This window comes from Ranitomeya imitator, chromosome 2 (genome assembly GCF_032444005.1).
Source record: "Ranitomeya imitator isolate aRanImi1 chromosome 2, aRanImi1.pri, whole genome shotgun sequence".
NCBI classification, from domain to species: domain Eukaryota; kingdom Metazoa; phylum Chordata; class Amphibia; order Anura; family Dendrobatidae; genus Ranitomeya; species Ranitomeya imitator.
Window position 1 is genome coordinate 37,110,161 of NC_091283.1, and position 13,160 is coordinate 37,123,320.

The 13,160-nt window shown below is 45.2% G+C and overlaps 1 protein-coding gene across 1 annotated transcript in view; it reads left to right on the forward strand.

Annotated features, from left to right (window-relative positions):
• The window catches only part of MSH5 (mutS homolog 5), a 74,718-nt gene that overhangs the window by 14,799 nt on the left and 46,759 nt on the right, over positions 1-13,160 (forward strand). The window contains exons 6-10 of the mRNA XM_069755449.1: positions 1,064-1,173; positions 1,886-1,921; positions 2,432-2,514; positions 3,036-3,081; positions 4,219-4,354. Of these exons, the coding sequence (XP_069611550.1) occupies positions 1,064-1,173; positions 1,886-1,921; positions 2,432-2,514; positions 3,036-3,081; positions 4,219-4,354 (411 nt within the window). The remainder of the gene's footprint in view (positions 1-1,063; positions 1,174-1,885; positions 1,922-2,431; positions 2,515-3,035; positions 3,082-4,218; positions 4,355-13,160) is intronic.

The window sequence follows — 13,160 nt, forward strand, 5'->3', positions numbered from 1 at the left end:
ATAGGTGAAAAGTGCTTGTTATTTCAGGTCTGGCAATTATAATAAATAGGGATTTTCATATAAAGCTGCATGATCCGGTCATCAGCCCGTGTGTTTAAGTGCAATAGTCAAGTATCGAGTGCAGTTATCATGTGCATGGAGGGTGTGGAGACAGATGAACAGTAGGGTGCAGGTTCACATGCAGATAATATTTGGAAGGAGGGAACAGGACAAAGTTAGTTTACTGAGTAGTTGATGACTGATAACGCCTCTATATAGTAGATAACACAGGATGCACCTTTCATAATAGATGATGTCACAGCTCACCTCCTCCTCCTGTACAATGAGTGATAACACCTCTATACACAGCTGATAATACAGGGTCCACCAGTTACAATGGTTGATGTCACAGCTCACCTCCTCCTCCTCCTGTACAATGACTGATAACACCTCTATATACAGTAGATAACACAGGATCCACCATTCATAATAGGTGATGTCACAGCTCACCTCCTCCTCCTGTACAATGAGTGATAACACCTCTATACACAGCTGATAATACAGGGTCCACCAGTTACAGTAGGTGATGTCACAGCTCACCTCCTCCTCCTCCTGTACAATGACTGATAACACCTCTATACACTGTTGATAATACAGGGTCCACCAGTTACAATAGGTGATGTCACAGCTCACCTCCTCCTCCTCCTGTACAATGACTGATAACACCTCTATATACAGTAGATAGCACAGGATCCACCATTCATAATAGGTGATGTCACAGCTCACCTCCTCCTCCTGTACAATGAGTGATAACACCTCTATACACAGCTGATAATACAGGGTCCACCAGTTACAATAGGTGATGTCACAGCTCACCTCCTCCTCCTCCTGTACAATGACTGATAACACCTCTATACACTGTTGATAATACAGGGTCCACCAGTTACAATAGGTGATGTCACAGCTCACCTCCTCCTCCTCCTGTACAATGACTGATAACACCTCTATACACTTCTGATAATACAGGGTCCACCAGTTACAATAGGTGATGTCCTTCACATGTGGATTTCTTGCTTTTTTTCAGGTCTGTGCTTTAGGTGGGCTTCTGAAATTTCTTGACCGCAGGCGGATTGGCATTGAGCTGGAGGACAGCAGTGTGGGAGTCCCAATCCTAACTATCAAGAAATATGTCATGTATGATGTCATATTAATAACACATAAGTCCATGCTCCTGTAATAACCAGTGACAATGACGTGGGCATTATAACAAGACATAACAGTGAACTCTATGCAGAAATTGGTTTTATTTTACTACATCCCTTACATGTGCTTATTATCATCTGGAATTATATCCTGCACATAGCATACAGTGTATGTCTTTAAATTCAAGGCCTATACAGAATAATTTTCTTTATAGCAGGCACTGTTCCTCTTTTTATGATACAGAGCTCCTAATTCCTTTGAATTGTCATCGTTAAGTAATGCTATCTTTCATTATCATTTTCCACAGCCACCACTAGAGGGAGCTCACTGCATACAGCTTCATTATTGAGTTCAATGTATAACCAGTATGCGGTAAGCTCACACGCTCCCTCTAGTGGTGGCTGCAGGGAGACAGAATTTTACAATTCTTATATATATATTTAGGGAATTATGAGGTTTGTATCTGAAATATTAATCTTTGGTACAGTTTTTTTATAATTATTGTAAGCACAATAAATTATTTATTTCAAAGTTATTTTTTAATGACATCAGACAGAATATAAATGCCATGTACCTTTACATAAAACAGTTTGGGGCCGGCATACATATGTGTTGAAATGGGAACAGAGGCCTAAACTATACTTTTAAGTGTGATGGAAGTAAGAAAGTAAGCAATGTATCTTTGTTTATCTTGTGTGTCCAGGACCGACATAGTGGACATGGACCAAGATACATTTAGGTAAGTGAGATGACTAAACAAAATCATTACCCCGTCTTTGAAACTACTACATAGGCACAAAAGTAAAAAAAAAATGCCACCACTAGGGGGAGCTCACTGCATGCTGTGTATACATCATACCCAATGATCATACTGTATGCAATTACCTCCTGGGCTCCCCCTAGTGGTGGCTCAGGGAGACAGATTTTGTCATTTGATGCTATTTCTTTTCATTCTATGATTTCTTTATATTATATGATTTTCATTTAATAATGATACTGTATGATACTGCTGGAATACTCAGTCCGCACTCTTTTACATTGTTCTTTATATTGTTCTGTATATTTGTTTATACTCTATGCTGTAACCTCCTGGGTTCCCCCTAGTGGTGGCTCAGGGACACAAATTTTGTCTTTTGGTTATTTTTTCTTGCAGTGAACCGTATAGTTATATAATATATGATTTTCATTTATTAATAATACTATATGATACTACTGGATATTCAGTCTGCAATAATTTTTCATTTTTTAGCGTCTTGCATATATTCAAAAGTGAGGCCCATCCATCCGTGTATAAGATGTGCTCTGGGGGAAAAGAAGGACTGAGCCTGTTTGGTAATACATAAATATGCATTTTTTATTATATCACAAGTTGTTATGACTTGGCGCAACCCTTTTAATGTAAACTTTTTTTTAATGTAATTATCCACCAGACATTGAAAAGTTAAGCATTTTTGTAATAAATGTCATTACTTTATTTTGCTTCCTTCTCTCAGCAATCCCTGTACACAATAATCAAACAGGCAGGAGTACAGGAATTCCCCTGTCTGAGCCTCTCCGTATCCCCAGCTGTACACAAACAGGGGAATATAATGTACAGATCTTGGCTGGGCAGCAGTTAAAAGCAGCTTGTAAAGGAGCATGAACTTTGCAATCGTTGGAGGCTAATTAAATTAAAAAAGTTTAGTTTTTTCTTTTTAACTAATCGTTATTGCCTGTAGCTTCCTTTTTTTAAAAATGTGTATTGAGAAAGATTTTTTTTTTGTAAAGGTTGACAAAGTGTTTATAGCCCAGCAGTGTGTGGGATGAGGGAAGCAGGTTTTCTGATGGTCTGAATATTTTATCTCATATTTTAGGTCTTCTTAACCGATGTCAGTGTAAATGGGGAGAAAACAGGCTGAGGTAAGCCGCAGCTATTCTGTCTGCTTGGTCTTATAGAGCAAAATACACGTTTGTCATCTCCCTTGAATCATCCAGTAGATCCCTAGAAGCATGGGGGCACCTCACGGTCATGGCAAATCTCTACTGCACCATACAGACCTCTTGAACGTCTCCTTAGTATTTCACTTGCCCCATTGCACATCCTGGGAGCAGGAATAAGGTGCGGTCTGTTATAAAAGGATAAAAGGGGCATGGTCCAAGAAAAGGGGTGTGTCTAAGCGGGAAAAAAATGTGTATGCTGCAGTCATGCCGCTGCTGCTTTCTAGAGCGTGTGTATCTTACCCCGGAGCTGGACTAACAACTACACTGCTTAGTACTATAGTATAATGTCCTTCATGCTGCTTTCTTATGAGTCTATTATCTCATCCCAGTGCTTGATTCACAGCTACACTGCTGAGTACTGAAGTATAATGCCCTTTATGCTTATTTCCAGTAACTGTATTATCTCACCTAGTTATGGATTCACAGCTACACTGTTCAGTACTGTAGTATAATGCCCTTAATGCTGCTTTCTTGTGAGTCTATTATCTCACCACAATACTGGATTTACAGCTACACTGCTCAGTACTGTAGTCTAATGTCCTTCATCCTGATTTCCTGTAAGTGTATTATCTCACCCCAGTGCTGGATTCACAACTACACCGCTAAGTAGCATAGTATAACGTCATTCATGCTGATTTCCAGTAAGTGTACTAACTCACCCCAAAGATGCATTAATAACTTCAAGTTTGGGAAATTTTTGTATTTTCTTACTTAAATGCATATATTTGGGGCTAAAATCATTTTTGCAATTGGGTTTCAATAAAAAAAAAACAAAATTGGCTTTTACAGGCTCTTTGTTTTCCTGCACTTTGCATCAAAGTTAAATCAGTTGCGAGGAATTCAGAAAAGGACAGATAAAAGAATTACAAGCTCTCCTGTCAGGACAAGCTCACTGAGTGTTTCTTAGTTAAATCATTTTGTCATTCTGAAGTCAGCAATAGACAAAGCAACCCAGAGGCTATAGAAGACAAACGGTGACATTTTTTTAATGAAACCCAATTGCAAAAATTATTTTTAGCTCAAAATACATGTAATTAGGAAAAAAAATCTTATCAGATTGTGGTTCATGAGGCCGACACGGAGCCAGGAGGAGCTGAAATCACGCCTCGATGTGATCGAGTTCTTCATGGCGCCGCACAACCAGGAAACTACCAGCAACATGGGCTGCCTCAGGAACATTAAAAACATCCCCGTGAGTACAACCTTCATTTATCCTTCCCTGGATAGGTCCATCATTTCTATACCAGGCTGAACATGACCATGAGATAGCGGTCCCCTCCATAAATAAGGTCGGCTGAGCATTCCTCTGCGGGAACATCCCAGCGATCAGCTGCGATCAGTGGGGGAAACATAGCAGTAAGTGTTCAGATTCCCTACAGCGCCACCACAGTGGAGACTTAGTATTACAGAAAGTCCATTATTATCAATGGGTAGTCTGTGTGATGCAGGACAGGACGGGTCCTCCAGAGCGAGAGACACCCTTTAAAACCGCTCTCCAGTCTGACCAAGAGATCCCGAGGGCCCCTATATTAACTCATAATTTCCCACAGTACAAAAGGTCCCCCCGGGGTCCTCTGTAAATTATCTATAACTTCAACTGGTTATAAGGATTTAAAGGGGGTCCATATACCCTGGATGTATGACCCACACCGATCCTGCAATCCCCTGTGTGATTGGAATGAAGATAGACATGCTCGACCACTGTGATCTCCTGTGTGATTGGAGCGAGGGTGGGCATGCTTGACCACTGTGATCTCCTGTGTGATTGGAATGAAGGTGGACATGCTCGACCACTGCGATCTCCTGTGTGATTGGAGCGAGGGTGGGCATGCTCGACCACTGCGATCTCCTGTGTGATTGGAGCGAGGGTGGGCATGCTCGACCACTGTGATCTCCTGTGTGATTGGAATGAAGGTGGGCATGCTCGACCACTGCGATCTCCTGTGTGATTGGAGCGAGGGTGGGCATGCTCGACCACTGCAATCTCCTGTGTAATTGGAGCGAGGGTGGGCATGCTCGACCACTGTGATCTCCTGTGTGATTGGAGCGAGGGTGGGCATGCTCGACCACTGCGATCTCCTGTGTGATTGGAGCGAGGGTGGGCATGCTCGACCACTGCAATCTCCTGTGTGATTGGAGCGAGGGTGGGCATGCTCGACCACTGCAATCTCCTGTGTGATTGGAGCGAGGGTGGGCATGCTCGACCACTGCAATCTCCTGTGTGATTGGAGCGAGGGTGGGCATGCTCGACCACTGCAATCTCCTGTGTGATTGGAGCGAGGGTGGGCATGCTCGACCACTGCAATCTCCTGTGTGATTGGAGCGAGGGTGGGCATGCTCGACCACTGCAATCTCCTGTGTGATTGGAGCGAGGGTGGGCATGCTCGACCACTGCAATCTCCTGTGTGATTGGAGCGAGGGTGGGCATGCTCGAACACTGCGATCTCCTGTGTATTTGGAGTGAAGGTGGGCATGCTCGACCACTGCAATCTCCTGTGTGGTTGGAGCGAGGGTGGGCATGCTTGACCACAGCTGTGCACCATTTGGCGGTACTGCCTGAGGTTAAACCTGAGCCTATGCAGTGCGATAGGACTATGACTAGAGTTGAACGGCAGGAATACAGACGTCTGAATGGTCTGTGTTTCTACTGTGGTGATTCCACTCATGCTATTTCTGATTGTCCTAAGCGCACTAAGCGGTCCGCTAGGTCTGCCGTCATTGGTACTGTACAGTCCAAATTCCTTCTGTCCATTACCTTGATATGCTCTTTGTCGTCGTATTCTGTCATGGCGTTTGTGGATTCAGGCGCTGCCCTGAATCTGATGGATTTGGATTATGCTAAACGTTGTGGGTTTTTCTTGGAGCCTTTGCGGTGTCCTATTCCATTGAGAGGAATTGATGCTACACCTTTGGCCAAGAATAAACCTCAATACTGGGCCCAGCTGACCATGTGCATGGCTCCTGCACATCAGGAAGTTATTCGCTTTCTGGTGTTGCATAATCTGCATGATGTGGTCGTGTTGGGGTTGCCATGGCTACAAACCCATAATCCAGTATTGGATTGGAATTCCATGTCGGTATCCAGCTGGGGTTGTCAGGGGGTACATGGTGATGTTCCATTTTTGTCGATTTCGTCATCCACCCCTTCTGAGGTCCCAGAGTTCTTGTCTGATTATCAGGATGTATTTGAAGAGCCCAAGTCCGATGCTCTACCTCCGCATAGGGATTGTGATTGTGCTATCAATTTGATTCCTGGTAGTAAATTCCCTAAAGGTCGATTATTTAATTTATCCGTGCCCGAACACGCCGCTATGCGCAGTTATGTGAAGGAATCCCTGGAGAAGGGACATATTCGCCCATCGTCATCACCACTGGGAGCAGGGTTCTTCTTTGTAGCCAAGAAGGATGGTTCGCTGAGACCGTGTATTGATTACCGCCTTCTTAATAAGATCACTGTTAAATTTCAGTATCCCTTGCCATTGTTATCTGACTTGTTTGCTCGGATTAAGGGGGCTAGTTGGTTCACTAAGATAGATCTTCGTGGTGCGTATAATCTGGTGAGAATCAGGCAAGGAGATGAATGGAAAACTGCATTCAATACGCCCGAGGGTCATTTTGAGTATCTAGTGATGCCGTTCGGACTTGCCAATGCTCCATCTGTGTTTCAGTCTTTTATGCATGACATCTTCCGTGAGTATCTGGATAAATTCCTGATTGTTTACTTGGATGACATTTTGATCTTCTCAGATGATTGGGAGTCTCATGTGAAGCAGGTCAGAATGGTTTTTCAGGTCCTGCGTGCTAACTCTTTGTTTGTGAAGGGATCAAAGTGTCTCTTCGGTGTGCAGAAAGTTTCATTTTTGGGGTTCATCTTTACCCCTTCTACTATCGAGATGGATCCAGTTAAGGTCCAAGCCATCCAGGATTGGATTCAGCCGACATCTCTGAAAAGTCTGCAAAAGTTCCTGGGCTTTGCTAATTTTTATCGTCACTTCATCTGTAATTTTTCTAGCATTGCCAAACCATTGACCGATTTGACCAAGAAGGGTGCTGATTTGGTTAATTGGTCTTCTGCTGCTGTGGAAGCTTTTCAGGAGTTGAAGCGTCGTTTTTGTTCTGCCCCTGTGTTGTGTCAGCCAGATGTTTCTCTTCCGTTCCAGGTCGAGGTTGATGCTTCTGAGATTGGAGCAGGGGCGGTTTTGTCACAGAGAGGTTTTGATTGCTCAGTGATGAAACCATGTGCTTTCTTTTCCAGGAAGTTTTCGCCCGCTGAGCGTAATTATGATGTGGGCAATCGAGAGTTGCTGGCCATGAAGTGGGCATTCGAGGAGTGGCGTCATTGGCTTGAAGGAGCTAAGCATCGCGTGGTGGTATTGACTGATCATAAGAACTTGACTTATCTCGAGTCTGCCAAGCGCTTGAATCCTAGACAGGCCCGTTGGTCGTTATTTTTTGCCCGCTTCGACTTTGTGATTTCGTACCTTCCGGGCTCTAAAAATGTGAAGGCGGATGCTCTGTCTAGGAGTTTTGTGCCCGACTCTCCGGGTTTATCTGAGCCAGCGGGTATCCTCAAGGAAGGAGTCATTGTGTCTGCCATCTCCCCTGATTTGCGGCGGGTGCTGCAAAAATTTCAGGCGAATAAACCTGATCGTTGTCCAGCAGAGAAACTGTTCGTCCCTGATAGGTGGACTAATAAACTTATCTCTGAACTTCATTGTTCGGTGTTGGCTGGTCATCCTGGAATCTTTGGTACCAGAGAGTTAGTGGCTAGATCCTTCTGGTGGCCATCTCTGTCACGGGATGTACGTACTTTTGTGCAGTCCTGTGGGATTTGTGCTAGGGCTAAGCCCTGCTGTTCTCGTGCCAGTGGGTTGCTTTTGCCCTTGCCGGTCCCAAAGAGGCCTTGGACACATATTTCGATGGATTTAATTTCTGACCTTCCCGTTTCTCAAAAGATGTCAGTCATTTGGGTGGTCTGTGATCGCTTTTCTAAAATGGTCCATCTGGTGCCCTTGGCTAAATTGCCTTCCTCCTCTGATTTGGTACCTTTGTTCTTTCAGCATGTGGTTCGGTTGCATGGCATTCCTGAGAATATTGTTTCTGACAGAGGTTCCCAGTTTGTTTCAAGGTTTTGGCGAGCCTTTTGTGGTAGGATGGGCATTGACCTATCCTTTTCCTCGGCTTTCCATCCTCAGACTAATGGCCAGACCGAACGAACCAATCAGACCTTGGAAACATATCTGAGATGTTTTGTTTCTGCAGACCAGGATGATTGGGTGTCCTTTTTGCCGTTGGCTGAGTTCGCCCTTAATAATCGGGCCAGCTCGGCTACCTTGGTTTCTCCATTTTTTTGCAATTCTGGGTTCCATCCTCGTTTCTCTTCAGGACAGCTTGAGTCTTCGGACTGTCCTGGTGTGGATTCTGTGGTGGATAGGTTGCAGCAGATCTGGACTCAGGTAGTGGACAATTTGATCTTGTCCCAGGAGAAAGCTCAACTTTTCGCTAATCGCAGACGCCGTGTGGGTCCCCGACTTCGTGTTGGGGATCTGGTTTGGTTATCTTCTCGTCATATTCCTATGAAGGTTTCCTCTCCTAAATTTAAACCTCGTTTTATTGGTCCGTATAGGATTTCTGAGGTTCTCAATCCTGTGTCTTTTCGTTTGACCCTCCCAGACTCCTTTTCCATACATAATGTATTCCATAGGTCGTTGTTGCGGAGATACGTGGCACCTATGGTTCCATCTGTTGAGCCTCCTGCCCCGGTTTTGGTGGAGGGGGAATTGGAGTATATTGTGGAGAAGATTTTGGATTCTCGTGTTTCTAGACGGAAACTCCAGTATCTGGTTAAATGGAAGGGTTATGCTCAGGAAGATAATTCCTGGGTTTTTGCCTCTGATGTTCATGCTTCCGATCTTGTTCGTGCCTTTCATGCGGCTCATCCTGGTCGGCCTGGGGGCTCTGGTGAGGGTTCGGTGACCCCTCCTCAAGGGGGGGGTACTGTTGTGAATTCTGTGGCTGAATTCACTCCTGTGGTCACAAGTGGTACTGCAGCTTCTGAGCTTCCTCCCTCAGGTGTTCTGGTGAGCTCGTTAACTGCTTCATTACTTAACTCCGCCTGATGCTGCTATCCTTGCTCCTTGTCAATGTTTCAGTGTTGGATCTGAGCTTCTCCTGATTGTTCCTGTGACCTGCTGCTCTGTATAGCTAAGTGCTTTTTGCTTTTTTGGTTGCTTTTTTTCTGTCCAGCTTGTCTTTTGTTTTGCTGGAAGCTCTGAGACGCAAAGGGTGTACCGCCGTGCCGTTAGTTCGGCACGGTGGGTTTTTTTTGCCCCCTTTGCGTGGTTTTGCTTTAGGGTTTTTTGTAGACTGCAAAGTTCGCTTTACTGTCCTCGCTCTGTCCTAGAATATCGGGCCCCACTTTGCTGAATCTATTTCATCCCTACGTTTTGTCTTTTCTTCTTACTCACAGTCATTATATGAGGGGGGCTGCCTTTTCCTTTGGGGAATTTCTCTGGGGCAAGTCAGGCCTATTTTTCTATCTTCAGGCTAGCTAGTTTCTTAGGCTGTGCCGAGTTGCCTAGGTAGTTGTTAGGCGCAATCCACAGCCGCTTTTAGTTGTGTTTAGGATAGGATCAGGTGTGCAGTCTACAGAGTTTCCACGTCTCAGAGCTCGTTCTTGTATTTTTGGGTATTTGTCAGATCACTGTGTGCGCTCTGATCGCTAAGCACACTGTGTTTCTGGATTGCCTTCATAACACCTGTCATTAGCAAACATAACAGCTCGTCCACTGTGATCTCCTGTGTGGTTGGAGCGAGGGTGGGAATGCTCGACCACTGCGATCTCCTGTGATTGGAGTGAAGGTGGGCATGCTCATCCACTGCGATCTCTTGTGAGGTCGGAGCAAGGGTGGACATGCTCGACCACTGCGATCTCCTGTGTGATTGGAACAAAGGTAACCATGCTCGACCACTGTGATCTTCTGTGTGATTGGCGTGAGAGTGGGCATGCTCGACCATTGCGCTCTCTTGTGTGATTGGAGCAAAGGTGAGCATGCTCGACCACTGTGATCTCCTGTGTGATTGGCGTGAGGGTGGGCATGCTCGACCATTGCGCTCTCCTATGTGATTGGAGCAAAGGTGAGCATGCTCGACCACTGCGATCTCCTGTGTAATTGGAGCAAAGGTGAGCATGCTCGACCACTGCGATCTACTGTGTGATTGGAGCGAGGGTGTGCATGCTCGACCACTGCGATCTCCTGTGTGATTGGAGCGAGAGTGGGCATGCTCAATCACTGCAATCTCCTGTGTGATTGGAGCGAGGGTGGGCTGTTGTGAATTCTGTGGCAGAGCTCCCTCCTGTGGTCACAAGTGGTACTTCGGCTGATTCTCTCTGTGAGCTTCTGTTGGTGGAGGGAAGTGGTACTGCGACTTCTGAGTTTCCTCCCTCAGGTGATCTGGTGAGGTCGTTAGGTGCTTCTCTACTTAACTCCACCTAATGCTTTGATCCTGGCTTCCTGTCAATGTTCCAGTGTTGGACTTGCTTTTCCCTGGATCATTCCTGTGGCCTGCTGCTCTGCATAGCTAAGTTCTTCTTTGCTATTTGTTTGCTTTTTTTTCTGTCCAGCTTGTCTAATTTGTTGCTGGAAGCTCTGGGACGCAAAGGGTGTACCTCCATGCCGTTAGTTCGGTACTGAGGGTCTTTTTGCCCCCTTTGCGTGGTTTTCTTTAGGGTTTTGTGTAGACCGCAAAGTTACCTTTTCTATCCTCGATCTGTTAAGAAAGTCGGGCCTCACTTTGCTGAATCTATTTCATCTCTACGTTTGTCTTTTCATCTTAACTCACAGTCATTATTTGTGGGGGGCTGCCTTTTCCTTTGGGGTATTTCTCTGAGGCAAGGTAGGCTTATTTTCTATCTTCAGGCTAGTTAGTTTCTCAGGCTGTGCCGAGTTGCATAGGCAGAGTTAGGCGCAATCCACGGCTGCTTCTAGTGTTGTTTGGAGAGGATTAGGGATTGCGGTCTGCAGAGTTCCCACGTCTCAGAGCTCGTTCTATGATTTTGGGTTATTGTCAGATCACTGTATGTGCTCTGACCGCTATGTCCATTGTAGTACTGAATTGCCTTTCATAACAGTACAGGAAGCCAAAAGTACTAATGATTCTCAATAGAGGGAAAAAAGAAGTTCTGAGACCATTTTTTTTTCTTTGCACTGTGTTTTGCCTTTTTTTTCCCCTAGACATTTGGGTGGTTCAGTACACAGGTGTAGCGATGGACATTAGAAGTCTGTCTTCATTTGTGGATCAGCTCTCGGCAAGAGTACAAAAGATTCAAGACACTATTGATCAGAAAGCTATGTTGGAACCAAGAATTCCTATTCCTGATTTGTTTTTTGGAGATAGAACTAAGTTTCTGAGTTTCAAAAATAATTGTAAATTATTTCTGGCCTTGAAACCTCGCTCCTCTGGTGATCCAGTTCAACAGGTTTTGATTGTTATTTCTTTTTTGCGCGGCGACCCTCAGGACTGGGCATTTTCTCTTGCGCCAGGAGATCCTGCATTGAGTAATATCGATGCGTTTTTCCTGGCGCTCGGATTGCTGTACGATGAACCTAATTCAGTGGATCAGGCAGAGAAAAATTTGCTGGCTCTTTGTCAGGGTCAGGATGAGATAGAGGTATATTGTCAGAAATTTAGAAAGTGGTCCGTGCTCACTCAATGGAATGAATCTGCGCTGGCAGCTATGTTCAGAAAGGGTCTCTCTGAAGCCCTTAAGGATGTCATGGTGGGAATTCCTATGCCTGCTGGTTTGAATGAGTCTATGTCTTTGGCCATTCAGATCGGTCGACGCTTGCGTGAGCGTAAATCTGTGCACCATTTGGCGGTATTACCTGAGCTTAAACCTGAGCCTATGCAGTGCGATAGGACTTTGACCAGAGTTAAACGGCAAGAACACAGACGTCTGAATGGGCTGTGTTTCTACTGTGGTGATTCCACTCATGCTATCTCTGATTGTCCTAAGCGCACTAAGCGGTTCGCTAGGTCTGCCACCATTGGTACGGTACAGTCAAAATTTCTTCTGTCCGTTACCTTGATCTGCTCTTTGTCATCGTATTCTGTCATGGCATTTGTGGATTCAGGCGCTGCCCTGAATTTGATGGACTTGGAGTATGCTAAGCGTTGTGGGTTTCTCTTAGAGCCCTTGCAGTGTCCTATTCCATTGAGAGGAATTGATGCCACGCCTTTGGCCAAGAATAAGCCTCAGTACTGGACCCAGCTGACCATGTGCATGGCTCCTGCACATCAGGAGGTTATTCGCTTTCTGGGGTTGCATAATCTGCATGATGTGGTCGTGTTGGGGTTGCCATGGCTACAAGCCCATAATCCAGTATTAGATTGGAAATCCATGTCGGTGTCCAGCTGGGGTTGTCAGGGGGTACATGGTGATGTTCCATTTCTGTCAATTTCGTCTTCCACCCCTTCTGAGGTTCCAGAGTTCTTGTCTGATTACCGGGATGTATTTGATGAGCCCAAGTCCGATGCCCTACCTCCGCATAGGGATTGTGATTGTGCTATCAATTTGATTCCTGGTAGTAAATTCCCAAAAGGTCAACTGTTTAATTTATCCGTGCCTGAGCACGCCGCTATGCGCAGTTATGTGAAGGAATCCCTGGAGAAGGGGCATATTCGCCCGTCATCGTCACCATTAGGAGCAGGGTTCTTTTTTGTAGCCAAGAAGGATGGTTCGCTGAGACCTTGTATAGATTACCGCCTTCTAAATAAGATCACGGTTAAATTTCAGTACCCCTTGCCATTGTTATCTGATTTGTTTGCTCGGATTAAGGGGGCTAGTTGGTTCACCAAGATAGATCTTCGTGGTGCATATAATCTGGTGAGAATCAGGCGAGGAGATGAATGGAAAACTGCATTTAATACGCCCGAGGGTCATTTTGAGTATCTAGTGATGCCATTCGGACTTGCCAATGCTCCATCAGTGTTTCAGT